Source organism: Mesoplodon densirostris, chromosome 1 (genome assembly GCF_025265405.1).
Source record: "Mesoplodon densirostris isolate mMesDen1 chromosome 1, mMesDen1 primary haplotype, whole genome shotgun sequence".
Lineage (NCBI taxonomy): Eukaryota > Metazoa > Chordata > Mammalia > Artiodactyla > Ziphiidae > Mesoplodon > Mesoplodon densirostris.
Genome location: NC_082661.1, coordinates 103,313,789 through 103,330,454, shown reverse-complemented (window position 1 = coordinate 103,330,454; position 16,666 = coordinate 103,313,789). Strand labels below are relative to the sequence as shown.

The window sequence follows — 16,666 nt, the reverse complement described above, 5'->3', positions numbered from 1 at the left end:
GTGCACATGATTTTACTCTGTATCAAATATTAAAATGTCTCTCATTCCTTGAGTTCATGTAAGAAACGCTGATAGATCTATCTCCTTAACCTGGAATCAGTGATGAATATTTTCCGGTTTCTTTGATGCTTTGGGGAGCTAGGGGCTTGGTTTTATTTCTTCTTAATCTTAGCTTGAATTTTGAGATGTGCAGATTTGGGATTAACAGTATTCTCCCATCCCTAAACTTAAGAATAAGAAAGATCATAAGAAGGGTGATCTCTTTTTTGGTGCTAAACACCTTTAGAAACCCTTCTCTAGGCAGATGACTCAGCTGGTCGTGAGAAAATCAAAATAACTTTCATCTTTTGATGACATGATTTTGTTTTCTAAAGTGTGTTCCCTTTAAAATTCCTTTTCTTGAATACACTTATACACTTTTTTATAACATTGTACTTATCAGAGCACACAACGTAACAAGGAGGGGAGTAAAAAGCTTTGCCTTCCTACTTCCCTTCTCCTCATCCTCTACAATTTCTGTCTTCTCTCCACCCTATTCATCAAGACCAAAGTGAAGTAGTGAATCACTGACAAATAGAACTTGGTTTTCCCGGTGCCTCAAACTGAAAGAGACACAGGCGCACTAGGTTCTGTTGTGGCTGAGGAGGCTTGAAAGTCAAACTGGCAACAGGCTCGGTGCCTTCACCAAGCAAGCAGCTTTCATTATCAGAGTGTCCAGCCCCTTGGTTCACTAGAGAGAATAAGCATTTTCAGCTGACTCTGAACCACTGGCAGTTACCCAGGTGGATCCAAACCTTTCCTCATAAGCCTTCAACCCAGTGACTAGCAGGTCTCTGAACACACAAAGATACAAAATAGACTGATGAGGCTGGCCTTGCTTTAAGCAGCAAAGCTGCCGATGGTCTCTCAAATTACATGACCTGTGCTGGAGATGTTCCAATTGACTAGAAGATAAATAATCTTCTGTTGATTATTTCATAACGAAGTTCTTTCTAATTAGATTATAGGAGAACGCTTGATCATGAAACAGCAACACATTCATAAACTGTTTTTGATAGATTGCTGTCTGAGGAAGAATGCCAGGACCCTAAAGCATCCTCTCCCTCGTCTTACTGACAGCCCTCTGCACCCCACAGCAGCCTGCGTTTAGCCCCATGCCAGCCTTTGACCCACCGCTTTGTGACTGCTTTGTCCTCTGTGCCCCCGAGACAAAGGCCCCGGAAGACAAGGACTGTTGGCTTACCATCCTCCTTAGTGGCCAAGCACAGTGCCAAGCACACAATCAATGTTGAATAAATTTGTTGGGATAATGCATAATGTCAGTCTCATTTTCTGAAAATAAGAGTTACTTGAATGCCTATTATATGTCAGGCACCAAGTTCTATGTCAGATTCAGAAACAATTACAGGTAGAAAAGAGGATTTCTCATGAAGTAGAACCACTGAAGAAAATGACAGGGGAGCAGGCTTGCAGCCACAGAAGAAGGACATACACAGAGTTGTCCATTCCAGCAGAGACCCTGCCTTCCATGAGGGGAAAGTTAAAGAGTAGTAACTGAGTTTGGACTAGAAACCCCGAAAACTAAGATTATTTTTATGAACACTAAAAGGCTAAAGTTTTTTTTTTCATCTCTTTGTCAAAAAGTACAGGGCCTGGGACTTCCCTGGTGGCGCAGTGGTTAAGAATCCGCCTGCCAATGCAGGGGACATGGGTTCGAGCCCTGGTCCAGTAAACGCCCACATGCCGCAGAGCAACTAAGCCCGTGCGCCTGCTCTCTAGAGCCCGCGAGCACATCTACTGAAGCCCGCGTGAACCTCAACGAAGAGTAGCCCCCGCTCTCCGCAACTAGAGAAAGCCCACACGCACAGCAATGAAGACCCAACGCAGCCAAAAAAAAAAAAAAGTACAGGGCCTGAAAAATGCAGGCACGAGAAAATTTGAATGAGGTGTTACATGAAACTAGCCTTCTGGGCTTTTCTTGTTTTCAACCCTTTATTCTAATTTCGAAATACAAATGCACAACCACTTCTTACCTTCAGGTAGACAGCCAAGGCCTTCCCTTAAGGGTAGATTCTTTGATTCTCAAATGACTGCACCCATTTTGAATTGTCTATGGATTTCAGAAACTTAAGTTTCTTGTAAAATAATCTGAGCACAGACTCCATTATTATTTTCTTTCAAAATCCTGGCCACACCACTTCCTAAATCAGGCAAGTTGCTCAGCCTCTCTGTGCCTTGGTTCTCTCAGCACCCATTTCAGGGTTACTGTGAGGGTCAAACAGATATTTTATATAAAGGCTTAACATAGCGACTGACACACAGTGAACACCCAACAGGTGTTAACTATTTTCCAGTTGTCTCACCCACACCCAATTCAATAGCATTTTAAAGAGATTTGCCTTTATTGAGACTTTTCAAAGCTTTTAGTGTTCTCAGAAACAACAATTTCTTTTTGCACCATCAGTTCACATAACATTAAATTATGTAAATACAGTAACTACTACCATTGGCAAAAACAAACTTTGGAACAAGAATCACAGTGACTTACACTCAACTAGTAGATGTGGACATGCCAGAGAGCAGCCTACTGGGCCAGGAACATTCAGGGTGAACTAGCCTTTTTTAAAAAATTGGTCTGAGTTGGATGTGTCCACTGTTAGAGAGGGTTTTTTCTTTGTTTTTGGCAGCAGTTGGCAGGAGTGAAGCAGGCACTATCTGGATAGAGCTCCAGGCATCTGAAAAAGAAACACTTTTTTATTGGTAAATGAAAATCATTTTTTGGTGACATCACATTGGAAATTTTTTACTACATAAGTGGAAATACACGTTCATCTGCAGCCATAATTTAGATTTTTGACTCTCAACAGGGGTGCCTGTCTATAAAAAGAGTTAATGCACCCCAATTTGGTACTGTTTATGTTTTAAACTTTCGGGTAAGTCTTAAGTCAGAGTGATGAAGCACACAAATGCTATGAGTGAAAAGGACTCCAGGAGCGTACCTCCGCCGCTTCCCACCTGAGGACTTCCTTGGCTCTAAGTTCCCTCCGCTGGCCGCGCCCTTCCTCTGGTCCACCTGGTGACCAACAGCTCACCCCAAGGCCACCTCCCCACCCCACTGGTAGCACCTCGTTCCCCCTCCTGCCTTCTCGGCAGGCTGCACACTGCAGGAGGTGGTTTTTGAACTGTCAGCCCCCCAGTTTCTCTCGGTCCCCAACTTCCGCTCCCACCCACGGCTCGTGTGTTGCAAGGGGGTCCTCCCCCAGGGGCCAGCCATCGGGCATGTCTCTACTTCCTCCGAGCTGAGGTCAGAGGTCCCAGAGGAAAGCTTCCGAAGGCCCCAGAGCAACGTGTTCTCTGGGGAGGGGTGTTTCTGAGCAAGGGCTAGGGAGCCACAAGGCCAGAGTGTGAACCCCAGCTCTGCCACCAACTGGCTGTAGGGGCCCAAGCAGATCACTTCTGAGCCACACCTCAGAAATGGGGCAGTGACAGAGCCGCCGTGGACAGGAATGAGGTCAGCCACGGAGCACTCAGCCCAGAGCCCGGCGTGGGTGGAGCAGTGAGCGAGCCCCCGGCAGTCAACCCTCAAGCACCCTCGGCCTGCGGAGGACGGAGACCACAGGGCAGTGGCCCAGAGCCGTGAGGCAGGCCACTCGTGGAGAGAGGGCACCGTTTCTGAGCACCGTGTGAGGGCCCGAACACCCCACGAGCCGCGCGTCTCCGAGCACTGGAAGGAAGAGCGCACGAAACGTGGGCATCGCTCTGCCCAGCTCTGCGGGACCTGGTGGCCTGCTCCTTGCCCGCCGCCACCACGGGCGGCACTGCTGGTCTCCACCCCAGATGGGAAGGGGCCACGGCCGCCCGCTGACGTTACGAGGCTCCCAGCAGGGTCGAGGTAGTGTCGAGAGCCCGGCGGCTGGCCTAGAAAGCCCGATGACCTGCTCGCATGGGCGGCAGGCTCAGGGATGTGAGCAGGTGAGTGTGGCAGACACTTGGAGACGAGGGGCTAAAGCCATGGGCACTCAGGCTCGAGGGGCAGCAAGGCTGGGGCTCCCCTCCGCCTAGAAGGGGTGCAGCGCTAACTTTCCAGCCCTTGACTAAATTACCATAACTGTACCATCTTCTTTATTTAACTGAGACCAGTAAGTGGATTTTAAAATACTCAGACAGCATGATACTCAGATTTTACCATACTTCAGGGTGAGAACTCCAACTTTAAACCAAACTGCCGTGAACATAAGTAACAATTTTACATGACTTTTATTTAATAAAACCACATATTTACAATTGAAAAAGTCCTAGTTTGACACTTTACTAAATAAAATTAAAGGTTAACTGTACAAGCAATTAAAACATGATATGTAGCAAGTGTTATCAGAGGTTTTCTATCAGCAACCTATTTAAAATAGTCCAAAACTGAGCAGTTAAAAAGTACCCTTTAAAGTGAACGTTTTTCCAGATGGGATTTCAATGACTGGTGGGGGACACAGCATCCGCCTCTGAAGTGCCAACTGCACAGAGGTCCCAAAACCTGAAGTCTCACATCCTGAACATCAATGGCACGGGAAGTGGAGAGGGCAGGCTTCCAGGGGCTGCACTTAAACTCCTGCTTCCAGTTTTCCTAAACGAGAACGTCAAGCAGAGAAGCACAGCCCTGTGCTGCCCGGCAGCCTTCTGCAGAAAGGGGCAAAGTGACCCTAGACTGGGACTTAGAACTTCCCGGCCTCTGAAGTGGACGCATCAAACCAGCAAGAGCTCGTGTGGTCCCTGGACAGGTCAGGAAAACCTCCTCTGAACTAAAGATGTGGAAGTATTCCAGATTGGCCTGGAATCCTGTTTAAAAATGTAATGCATATATGGTGCTATCCAAAGAGATTTATGTCAAAGTGTCTGACAATAATGTTGAGGGCTGGGGTCTGACTACACATGAAGTTGCACAAACGCATTCTCAATAACTTGCCCACGCCCCTTGCTGCGTCACTTTCTGTCACCACTTAAGGAACATCTTTATGTACAGTAAGAAAATATATACATCTTTCAAGAACAGAAAGCCCATGTCATGGAACAAAACCAAGTAGATCCGTGAGGAACGGCGTGACAGGGCTCGCGGCCCATTTCCCAGGCCGGGCTCAGCCTGGGTTATACTCAGCCGCATGAAGTCAGGGAACGGCTGTGTCTGGAAGGCTGCCGAGAGCTGGGTGGAGACAGAACACCTCCTCCAAGAGGTCAGGCAAGTCAGCGTTTAAAGGCTGAGGCAGACAGTGTACGCAAGATGCTCTGCAACCTCCCTGGAGAGTTCAGCCAGGAACACAAGGGAAAACATGACACACGGAACAGAGCTGGGACGGAGGGCATGAGGATGGCCACTGGCTCGGCACCTTGCTTTGTACCTGAAGTGTCATCGGCGGATATGGCAGATATAGAAAACCTATAAAAATAATGCCGTAGTTAGGCTCTACCCCAACCCGTGTCTCCCTGCCGCACGCTATGCTTTCAGAGCCAAGGGCGCTCCTGACATCAGGAACCAGGTCAGCTGGGGGCACTCCCTGGGGGTGGGACAGGTGGCTGAGAAGGGCTGCAGGGAAGCAGGTGCCCTTGAACCTGGCCTACTGAGCGCGCCAGAGACCAACATGCCAACGCATTAGCATGGAACCGGTTTCCATGGAGACTGGCCTGTCCTTTGGACTCTTCTGTGCCAAAACTCTTCACGTCTTTGAATTTGGATAACCGAAGTTCTCAATACAAAGTTCTCCAAATTAGTCAAGGAAAAGCTAGAACAAAAAAGTTGCTAACGAACTTGGGGAAAACCAGCTATGCGGGGGAAAGGCTGCCAGCACGGACACTGAGAATCCTGACAAGATGTGCGGGCTGCTGGATTCTCAGTCCTTACAACCGTCCGTCCGTCCGTAAGTCAAATGCGTAAGGCGGGATCACCGCACACGGGACAGCGCCTGCCATCTAGGGGACAAGGGGAGTGCGCTGCCAGAGCAAGGGAGCAGCCCCCAACCCTGCCATGCTGCACCGGCCTCCAGAGGAGCCAGGAGGGTGCACGAGGGGGCGCGTCTTAACACCCTCTTGCCTCCCCTCCGGCTCAGAGGGGCCGCCGCCATCCGTTTCCCACCAGCGTGAAGCCCGTCTCAACTTTCGCAGCGTCTCTGTGCACACCTCCTCCTACTTGGACTCGTCGCCACCGCTGGACAAACCTGGGCGCAGCCTCTGGGACAGCAGGGCTCCCACTGCAACCTAAGCACGCACTGTCAGCCCTCCTGCTGGAATTCTGTCAAGGCAACGTGGTGGAAGGTCGACCTGAAGGTCAGATCGTGTCCCGGGGAGCCCACGCGCACTCGTCAGCGGCTGTCCTGTGAGAACCTATTTTCCTGTAATGTTATCTTTGGTAGTTGGGCTTTAAAAACATGACCGGCAGCCCTCTAAAGATTATCTCGGTAACTAAATCAGCAATCCCTTTCTGACGAAAATATGTAAATATGAGCCAATAACATCTCTGAGGTCTCCCAAATAACATTTCTCATGCACCCTGGCTATGAAAAATTGTAATGTACTTTCCAGTAGTTGACATAAAGGCATTACAATTTAATTAACTTTTGCTGAAATGAGGGGAGGGGATTAGCCACTGCCCTATTTTTAAACCATGCAGAATATGCAGTGGTTGGCCATGGCCATCATTCCACTGAGCTTCTTAAGGCTTAGCCTTGGTTTAATTCTTTTAAAAGTTTTTTTTGTTTGTTCTGTTTTGTTTAAGGCCAACTCCAGCATTAGGAATCAAACGTGAAAATAGCCCCTGTCCTTCGGAGCTGCCACTATGTCCGCCTGAAACAACACAGGTGCCACTTGGAGAACTGCTTCAGTGCCGAGCACAAGTCCACCTGCCGCCTCAGTGTCTGAGAGACGGGCTTCCTTTCTCCATTTCCCGGCTGTCCTTCTGCAAGGCGGTCAGTACCTGGGAATCACAGGAAGACATCAGTGGGTGATCTGCAATACACACTGAACACAGGTCCTGACAGCCTCCTATCACCCGCCACTTCTGCCTCCCCACCAGCCACTTCTCTGGTCCGTCTGCCACGCCTGCATCCAGATCCACCCTTCAGCATGGAAATCCGACCACGCCGTCGCCGGGCTAACGTCTACAACCACTTCCCACCAGCCAGCAGGTACCCATGTCAAGGCAGGGCTACAGGGCTCCGCTCCTTCCACAGTCTGGCTCCAGCCCCAGCACGCCCCACTCTAGAATGCCGACGCCCTATGGGGCCCTCACACGCAGCTGGCCCCGCTGCCCCGCCCCTCTCTCTCCACCAGCAAACGATGCAGCCTTCCAAGGCCTAAGAGACATCAGCTCCTCCTTCCAAGGCCTAAGAGGCATCAGTTCCTCGCACGGCTCCCTGGGAGTTCCCAAGGCAACTGGGCTCCTCCGACTGGGTGCTCAGCTGTTAGTTACCACCTTTGTTTTTAAAAACATTACCTTCCACCCTGATTGCTTAACAACAGCCAGGACATAACAATAGGCCCCTCTTATCTCATGCTCACTCTAGCCAAGCAGGGCCCTCACCAGGCACCTCCAGCACAGCAGCTGTTTAATCCACACAACACTGTAAGTCACCTGAACAACAGACACTCATACAAGTGCCCTGCTAAAAGCCAAACAGCTCATATGGACTCAACTCAGATCTGTCTGATTTCAAAACCAAGGGACTCTCTGTAGCACCTGTGCTGAACTACTGGGGCCAGGCACTATGCCACTTCAATTGAATTACAAAGTACAGGGGGAAAGCAGAAACATTTTATGTGGGTTTCAAGTAAATTGCGCAGAAGGGCTAAGGGTAAAGTCCCCCTCTCTACCTCTAAGTAAATGACACTTTCAACCAAACATAAACATTTAACTGTTTTGTAAAGCTCACCAGGATCTTAACCTTAAGCACAGTGTTTAAGAGAAACGTGCATAAAGCACAATTCCCATGGGCCCTGGAACTAAATAAACTTGCTGGTGCCTACCATCAGGCTAACGCCTATTACTGTCCCACCGTTAGAGAATGTCCTACTATTTAATAACCTTTGACCTGGTTTTAACCAATAATTTTCACCTAAAATGCAAGGAGCAAAATGACAGATCTGGATTCAGTCCGTCTCTCTTTGCGTGTCTCTGTGGGTACGCGGGTGAGGGTGGGGATAGAGGGAAGGACCAGTGAAATACTGGGGTGGCCAAGAAGTTCCTTTGGGTTTTTCCGTAATCTTACAGAAAAATACTAATACTAATTAAGGATATTTCTTTTCTTTTTTTTTTTTTTTGCAGTTCGCGGGCCTCTCACTGTTGTGGCCTCTCCCATTGCGGAGCACAGGCTCCGGACGCGCAGGCTCAGCGCCCATGGCTCATGGGCCCAGCCGCTCCACGGTACGTGGGATCCTCCCAGACTGGGGCACGAACCCATGTCCCCTGCATCGGCAGGCGGACTCCCAACCACTGCACCACCAGGGAAGCCCCATTTGTTTCTTAATCAGAGAAGGGATCTTCTTCCCTCTCGCCAGATCCCTGATAATTATATAGCCAGTCCTGCTCACACTTGAGCTGAGTTGTTTTAACGGCTTTGCTGAGATACAGTTCACATACCACACAATTCACCCATTTGAAGTGCACAATTCAGTGGCTTTTAGTATATTCGTAGATATGTGCAACCCTCTCCACAGTCAATTTTAGAACATTTTCATCACCCCATCCTCCAGCTATCACAGCCCTGCCCCCCACCTCGCCCATTCCCTTGGCAACCACTAATCTACTTCCTGTCTCTACAGATTTCCCTTTCTGAAATTGCATAGAGTGGAACCACAGAGTATGTGGTCTTTAGTGTCTGGCTTTTTCACTTAACATAATGTTTTGAAGGTGCATCCATGCTGTAGCATGAGTCAGTACTTCATTCCTTTTTATAAACTGAACGCATTTATTTCAGAAATGCAATTCATGTCACACTAAGCACAAAACAGTGCCCACCCCGCCCTGTAAAACCAGGGGAGCATTTCACAGTATCACCCAAGGGCCCACTATAGCAGCTGTGTTCCTTCCCAAAAGACCCAGATAGGAAGGAAGACCACCAGCCAGAGAGCATCATATAACAGGACAAGGAAGTGAGGAAGGACCAGCCGGGAGGCAGACCAAAGGGCCCAGGTGAGAGGGGAACCTCGCTCTGGTTAATAAATAAACAGGAACTGAATTGTACACTGTTAAAAAGGTGAATTTTATGGTATGTAAATTAATAAAGCTGTTATAAAAATAAAGAGGCTGCTAACTAAGATCAAAGGGAGAGAGTCTAATCACCTATGAAGTAATCTAGCCAAACATAAAAACTGACTGGGCCTTCAGATCTGTCAGTTTACAGGAAATACAGAGGAGAAGGACCGCATTAAACACCACCACAGGGGACTTCCCCGGTGGTCCAGTAGTTAAGACTCTGCGCTTTCACCGCGGGGGGCACGGGTACAGTCCCTGATCGGGGAACTAAGATCCACGTGCTGCGCTGCGTGGCAGGTGTGAATGAATGAATGAATGAATGAATTTTTAAAACACCAGAGGGATAGAACCAGCAAAATCCAGATGGTGGGAACTGCTATTGGACAAATGACCTCGTTTCCTCAATAAATAAAGGGGGAAGGGAGAAGCGGAAAGGTGGGTAGCCTATACACTAAAAAAAAGACTTAAAAGACCTTTCAACCAACTGCAATGTGTAGACTTTATTTGGATCTTGACTTAAGCAAACTATAAAGCTACTGCTGACATTTGAAAACAGAAATCTGAAACTGACTGGATATTTGACAGGCACATGGGGGTTCGTTATTCTATTTTATTCTATTTTTGAATGTACTTTAAGTCTTCTACTAATAAAAAAGATTAATCAGGAACAAGCACTGTATGGCATACTTGAGCAAGTACAAGCCTCCCCTAGGACCTGATGCTCAGGCAGTCCTGAGCATACGCAGGGTCAGGAAGCAAGGTTTTATTTTTTCCCTTTCAGAATGATCAAGACTGGAACCAGACAACAACAGCCAATCCCACAGGTGATAAAACCTAAGAGGGGTGTGTCCAGAGGAGAAGAGGGGAACCTAGAAGCAGCAGGCCCGGGGTGGACGCGCGCCCGCGCTATCAGCTCAGCTGCCCCACTAACAGCAGCTAGAACCGGAGCAACATATATCCCCACATCCAGGGAAGCCCTCCTCCCGCCCTCCGCCCTCCCCCCTCCCCCTCCTCCGCCCACCCTCCTCCGCCTCTGCACCTACTGAGAACACACAGTTCACCTCTTTGGGCCTCCTTTGTTTATCGGTGAGATGGGGACAAGTTAGTTCCTTTTGTTTACTGTCTCTGACATTTAAAAAAAGGGGGGGAAGGCTTGTTTTACAAAATACTATCTAACACGCAGAGAGTACTGCAACGGCAAACCAGAAGTTCTGACCTCCCAGCGCCACTGCAGAATGAGGGGGAAGGCTTTTATTCTCCAGCCCCTTCTTCTGGCAGAGACCCAGAGAGGAAACGCCTGCCCAAGACGCCCCTGTGGCAGAGCCGAGCCTCAAGCCCAGGTCACCTCACTTCCAGCCCAAGAACTACTCCAGAGAGGGCTGTTTCCTCAAAGGGCACTGGGCATAACTCACTTCCTGAATCAGACTACTGAGCCATCGCTCTACGGAGTAGAGAACAAAAGACCCGCTTACCTGAGCCCACTTCTTGTTTCGACTTTGCATCTGAACTGTAGCTATGGAAGCAAAAAGTTCCTCTGCAGGCAAGTCCTCGGGCAGCCTCGTTAGGAACTGAGCTATGTGAATGAAGTCCATGTGGGTCAGGATGTCCTCGAACAGCTTCAGGAGGCCCAGGGCCGTGCGGAACAGAAACTGCTCCCCGTCACGACAAAACACATCCCACACGCGACAGGCCAGATCCAGGGGCAAAGATTTGCTATATAAAGTAAAGATCCTGGAAAAAAAGTTTGAGTTGTTCACATTCTGGATGGCACAAAGAAAGAGCTCTGAATTCAGGTCAAATCCGTGAAAATGCTCCCTGAGTTAGTCACTTTCATACTTACACCGCGGGGCGGGTGTGGGGGGAGGAGAAGCCCTAGGCCTGCAGTCACTCTGACGGTCAATTTAAACATTTTATAGAACAGCATTATCAGGGAGCTTCCCTGGTGGTGCAGGGGTTAAGACTCCGTGCTCCCAATGCAGGGGGCGTGCGTTCAACCCCTGGTCAGGGAACTAGATCCCACATGCATGCCGCAACTAAGGAGCCCCTGAGCCACAACTAAGGGGCCCCCCTGCCACAACTAAGACCTGGCGCAACCAAATAAATAAATGAAAAACAAAAAACAGAAAACAGCTTTATCAGCTTTCACAGAGAATCTCAAACACCGTACAGTTTCTGAATTAGACATCAATTACTTCTACGTGCAACACATATTTACCGTGCACCTACTATGTGCTTATTACTCTGAGGTAAGTGCTAGATATAAGGTTAATAAGGCAGACAGAGCTTAGAGTCTGGTGGGGAGTAAAAACAGTAAACGGAAATGTGTAATTCAGGGACTTCCCTGGTGGTCCAGTGGTTAAGACTCCATGCCTCCACTGCAGGGGGCACAGGTTCGACCCCTGGTCAGGGAACTAAGATGCTATGTGCCACGCAGTGTGGCCACAAAAAATACACACACACACACACACAATTCAGCATACACAAGTACCCATTACTTCTGAAGAGTACCATACACTTTTCTCCCAGTAGGGGTCAGCAAAGGAACAGAGTAAATTTTTCCAAATAAATCTGACAGTGGAGTACAAGAAATTGATCTTATATTTAGCAATGCAAACCATCAGATGAAAAAAATAAGTGAAACACAGATATGTATTCCCTTAAAAAACTGTGATGATCACAATTCAAACTACCAAACAAATACAGTCTTAGGTGAGCAAACAGGTCTAATCATCTCTACCCTGGACTTGGGCCTGTGTCACAAAGCAAGGCGAGTCCAGGTTGAGATGCAGGCCAAGCTGATTCTCTGTGAATCCGCCCTCCTCCCGCAGCTGTGAGACGCAGCCCGGGTGCCATCTCCGGGTGTCTCCTGACCCCCACCCGCTCCGGGCCCCGCTCTGCCCCCGTGCTTTGACCGCGAGCTGTTTGCTCCTGTCTTCCGCACGGACACTGCCCAAGAGTAGGGACCCCAGCCACTGCATCTCCATCCGCAGCACCTGGCGCAGCACCGGGCAATCTCTGCTGAGGAAGTGTGTCCACGAACCCCCAGCCCACTTCAGGATGTCACAGGTGTTAGTGGTTCTCACTGCATTCTTCCAGTACTAGTCCTCATCACAAGTGGGGACGTTCTCTAGCCCTCCTGGAAAATCACTTTCCCACAGGTTTCAGTATTTCCTTAGTGCCCATGCTGACTCGAGACCCACAGGGCCCGTGAAGGCAGCTGAGCTCAGGTGCTGGACTCAGACGGCGGGGCCGCCTTGGTCAAGAGGTAATGTCACCAGGCCTTTAACAGCAGGACTCTCACTCTCCTACAACAGATCCTACCAGAAACATTACACTGGGACTTCGCTGGTGGTCCAGCGGTAAAGAATCCTCCTTATAATGCAGCGGACGCGGGTTCGATCCCTGGTCAGGGAACTAAGATCTCACATACTGTGGGTCAACTAAGCCCACGTGCGGCAACTACTGAGCCTGTGCGCCTCAACAAGAGCCCGCGAGCCACAACTAAGACCCGACGGGGCCAAAAGTAATGAATAAAGTAAATAAATAAATAAGTAATAAATCTTTAAAAAAAAAAAAAAAGAAATGTCACCCCATGCTGGCAGACCTGCTCACAGGTTTCACAGGCACGGGCTTTCTGTCTGCCGCGAGCTCCAGGGTGCAATCTACTCTGCCTCTCTCCCCCTGGCAGGATGCTCTGCGGAGGAGCATTCACACAGCGTGCTAACTGAGACCCAGTAACCTTCAGGGCTACTACCCCCATCAGTGCTTTACAAGGTTCAAGAAAGGCATAATAATTTAGATTTCAACTCAGATGATGGAAGAGGGAGACAGATGTCAGAGAAAAATCAGCCCAGCTCCCACCACCAGTAACAGAACCAGACCCTGAACCCATGCCCTGAATGTCCACAGTGGGCCACGTGCCCTCAGGCAACATGCTGAGGAGGACAACCTACCTTTAAAAGGTACAACAAACCTTCAGCCTGAGGGTCTGTCTCAATAGACAGAAAACCATCTCATTACTCAGTCTAGAAAACACAGTTCAAGGGACACAGCCAAGAGACCTTTGTTTCGCCTCTCACTCTAAACACTCTCAATTCTATCTAGAAGACACTTTATTTTTAAAAAATGAAAAAGAACTGACCTAATCCCCAGTACTACTTACATGCCAATTCATCAGTGGAAATCAAACCTTTACATCCTAAAAGCAGAGTCTTGAGCAAAAAAAGATGGAAAAATTGAGTAGCTATAGGCAAAGAGGGAGAAAAACAACAAAAGAAATTTCTCAAACATAATATTCTTGAGTTCAGATTTGTGTGTGGGTCTTCATAAACTACTTCAGATATATTTTGAACTTTACAAAATTAAGCCAACATCCAAATGATGAAGAATGCCACATTCATCTGGGACACAGTAAGTTCTATACAAGTGTTATTTATTATTACATTTTTTAAGAATGTATACCAAAAATGATATATATTAAACACATTCCAAGTACTGTCTATAGGGAATGGAGTGGGGATGGGACAAAAAAGATTAACGACAGACAAACAAGAGTAGCCTTGGGCTTCCCTGGTGGCACAGTGGTTGAGAGTCCGCCTGCCGATGCAGGGGACATGGGTTCGTGCCCCGGTCCGGGAGGATCCCACATGCCGCGGAGCGGCTGGGCCCGTGAGCCATGGCTGCTGAGCCTGCGCGTCCGGAGCCTGTGCTCCGCAACGGGAGAGGCCACAACAGTGAGAGGCCCGCATACCATAAACAAACAAACAAACAAACAAAAAACCAAGAGTAGCCTTGCATGAAATAGTGACACTAGTTTACCATGAACTCATTAGTATGATTAATTTAATCTTCTTCAATTTACATTTTTAAAAAAATTCACAAGAATTTACCAATCAAGCTGTTATCAACCATTTGCTTTACTGAGTTGGCAAATACGGACTATTTGCAGGTAGCATTTGTGGTAAGTCAATGGTTCAAAGTTCAAAAAACTCACCCTGAACTTAGGATGAACTTAAGATATAAAAACTGGACTTCCATGGTGGCACAGTGGTTAAGAATCCGCCTGCCAGTGCAGGGGACATGGGTTCAAGCCCTGCTCTGGGAAGATCCCACATGCCGTGGAGCAACCAAGCCCGTGCGCCATGACTACTGAGACTGTGCTCTAGAGCCCGTGAGCCACAACTACTGAAGCCCACGCACCTAAAGCCCGTGCTCTGCAACAAGAGAAGCTACCACAATGAGAAGCCCACGCACCGCAACAAAGAGTAGCCCTTGCTCGCCACAACTAGAGAAAGTCCACACGCAGCAACGAAGACCCAACACAGCCAAATAAATAAATAAATAAGATATAAAAACTACAGCCAAGCCCAGCCCACCCCAAAAAGAAGAAAAAAAAAAAAAGGGAATGCCACCCTTAATGCTTGTGATGCCCATCTGCTCAATCCTGCCAACCATCCTAGGCATTCCCATTACTCCATGAGGTAACTTCTGAGATCTAAGCCCTGCTGATTCTCATCAGGTCAGTCCATTCATCATAAATATTTTTCAAAGCCTGCTCTATGCCAGTCCCTGTTCTTTGTGCTGAGGCTATACAGCACAGAACAAAACAGACAAGTTTCCCGGCCCTCAGGGGTGGAAAGGATATGCATAGAATGTCAGATGTTGATTTAAATAAAAGCAGTGGTGGGAGATACCGGACTGCCAGTTTGGGTGTGTAAACAGGATGGTCAAGGAGAGTGTGTCACTGAAAAGTGACACTTCCATAAAGCCCTGAAGAGGAAGAGGCAAGGCAGGAGAAAGGGTCAGGGAAGTACCCAGACAGAGGAAGTGGTGAGCTCACGAGCTCTGAGGCACGAGGAAACCCAGCAACATCCAAAGAAGAGCAAGGAGGCCACTGGGCTGAAGACAAAAACAGCCAAGGGGAGAACACGAGGATGCCTGTGGGGCCCAGGGGCCCAGCACACGGGACCTTACAGGCTGTTACCAGGCCTGCAGGTTTTATTCTATGAGTGGAGCATCTGACCAGGGGAGGGGCCTGTCCCCTGTGCTGAGAAGCGTCTGCAGGGGAACACAGGCTTCACTGGGCGACCACTGAAACGATCAGGCAGGTCAGCACAGCACGGTAGCAGTGGAGGTGGCCTGAAGCAGAGAGACTGTGGACAGACTCTGTGATGGGTGTGTCTCACGGGAAATGCAATGGAGGGGTGGGTCTAAGATGCAATTCAAAGGATGGAGTTCTCGTTAAGGAGATGTGGGATCGCTGGTTTGGACAGGAAGGTGAAGAGTTGAGTTTGAGGCATGTTACGTTGGTAAGCCAGACATCCAAGTGGATAAATAAATTAATCTGGAGTTCAGAGGGCTCTGGGCTGGTGACAGTTTGTGTATAGATGGTATCAGATAAAGGAAGTATGCTAGAATCAGAGAGTGAAGAATGTCAAATGCTGCTGAAAAGTCAAATAAGACTGAGAACTGATCACCAAGCACATACTTCATGCAGAAAAGTGTGATATGATACATTGTATGATATGATACAAAAGTATGATTATGAAATGATACATTGTATCATTTACTATTTTTTATGTACTGAAATGGAATTATTAAGGCCTTGAATGTACTATATCTTAAATAAAATGTGCCTTTCAAAGAAAAGCATTTAAAAATTTTCCCCTGGCAAATGTCTACTCATCCACAGCTCAGCCTAGCTGACCCTCTCTGGGAAGGCTGTTTCCTGGCCCCTGGGCTAGGCTGGGTCTCTCCCGTTAGATGTTCACACTGCACCTCATATATCCCTTTTGTAACATTCATCGAATGGGGATGGACCTCCCACCCCAGCTACCTTCCATGCTCTGAGCCTCACAGGCTCTGGCAGGCCTTCCAGCAGTCAGCTGCCGGCCCCTGGGATCCAGCCCGGGCCACCTCCTGCTCAACACCAAGAGTCCAGGGTCACTGCCTCCCGGTCTCCTGCTTTGGACGGCCAGCCTCTGAGCAGGGAGGTTGTTCTCCTCCCCTCTCCCCTTCAAGCAGGGCTGCTCAGAGCACATCCGCAGGCTCCCTCCCTCTCCTCCCATCTCCCCTTTCACTGGAAAACCATTCATTACCAGCAGCTTTCAAATGCTTGACTGTATTCTAAACCACATTTAGACTCAGAACCAGCTGTGAATAGGACACTGAAACAATGCTCTCCTGGTTTCCTCTCAGAAGAGTGGTTAATCAGACTCCATTCCTGCAGGTGAAGAGCCACTCAGCTCCCGTGGGGCTGAGGTGAGCCGCACCAGCCCACAGCCCACAGCCCAGGAACACGAGGGCTGCTGTGTGCACAGGGCCCTCTCTGTCTGCAGTCCTGCAAGTCTGCTCCCCAAGGGGGACTCTGGGCTTCACCCTGCTCCAGCCAGGATGCGTGTGGAAGAAACAGGGGCGGACGGCGAAAGCCCCACG

General features: G+C 48.7%; 1 protein-coding gene across 7 annotated transcripts in view; it reads right to left on the bottom strand.

Moving 5' to 3' along the window:
* Positions 1-4,261: 4,261 nt before the first annotated feature.
* TBC1D14 (TBC1 domain family member 14) overlaps positions 4,262-16,666 on the bottom strand; it is a 104,474-nt gene continuing 92,069 nt past the window's right edge. For all 7 annotated transcript variants that reach the window (XM_060106300.1, XM_060106319.1, XM_060106329.1 and 4 more), the window contains 2 exons: positions 10,705-10,963; positions 4,262-6,955 (listed from right to left, as the gene is read on the bottom strand). In XM_060106300.1, coding sequence (XP_059962283.1) covers positions 6,890-6,955; positions 10,705-10,963 — 325 coding nt within the window. In that variant the 3' untranslated portion in view covers positions 4,262-6,889. The remainder of the gene's footprint in view (positions 6,956-10,704; positions 10,964-16,666) is intronic.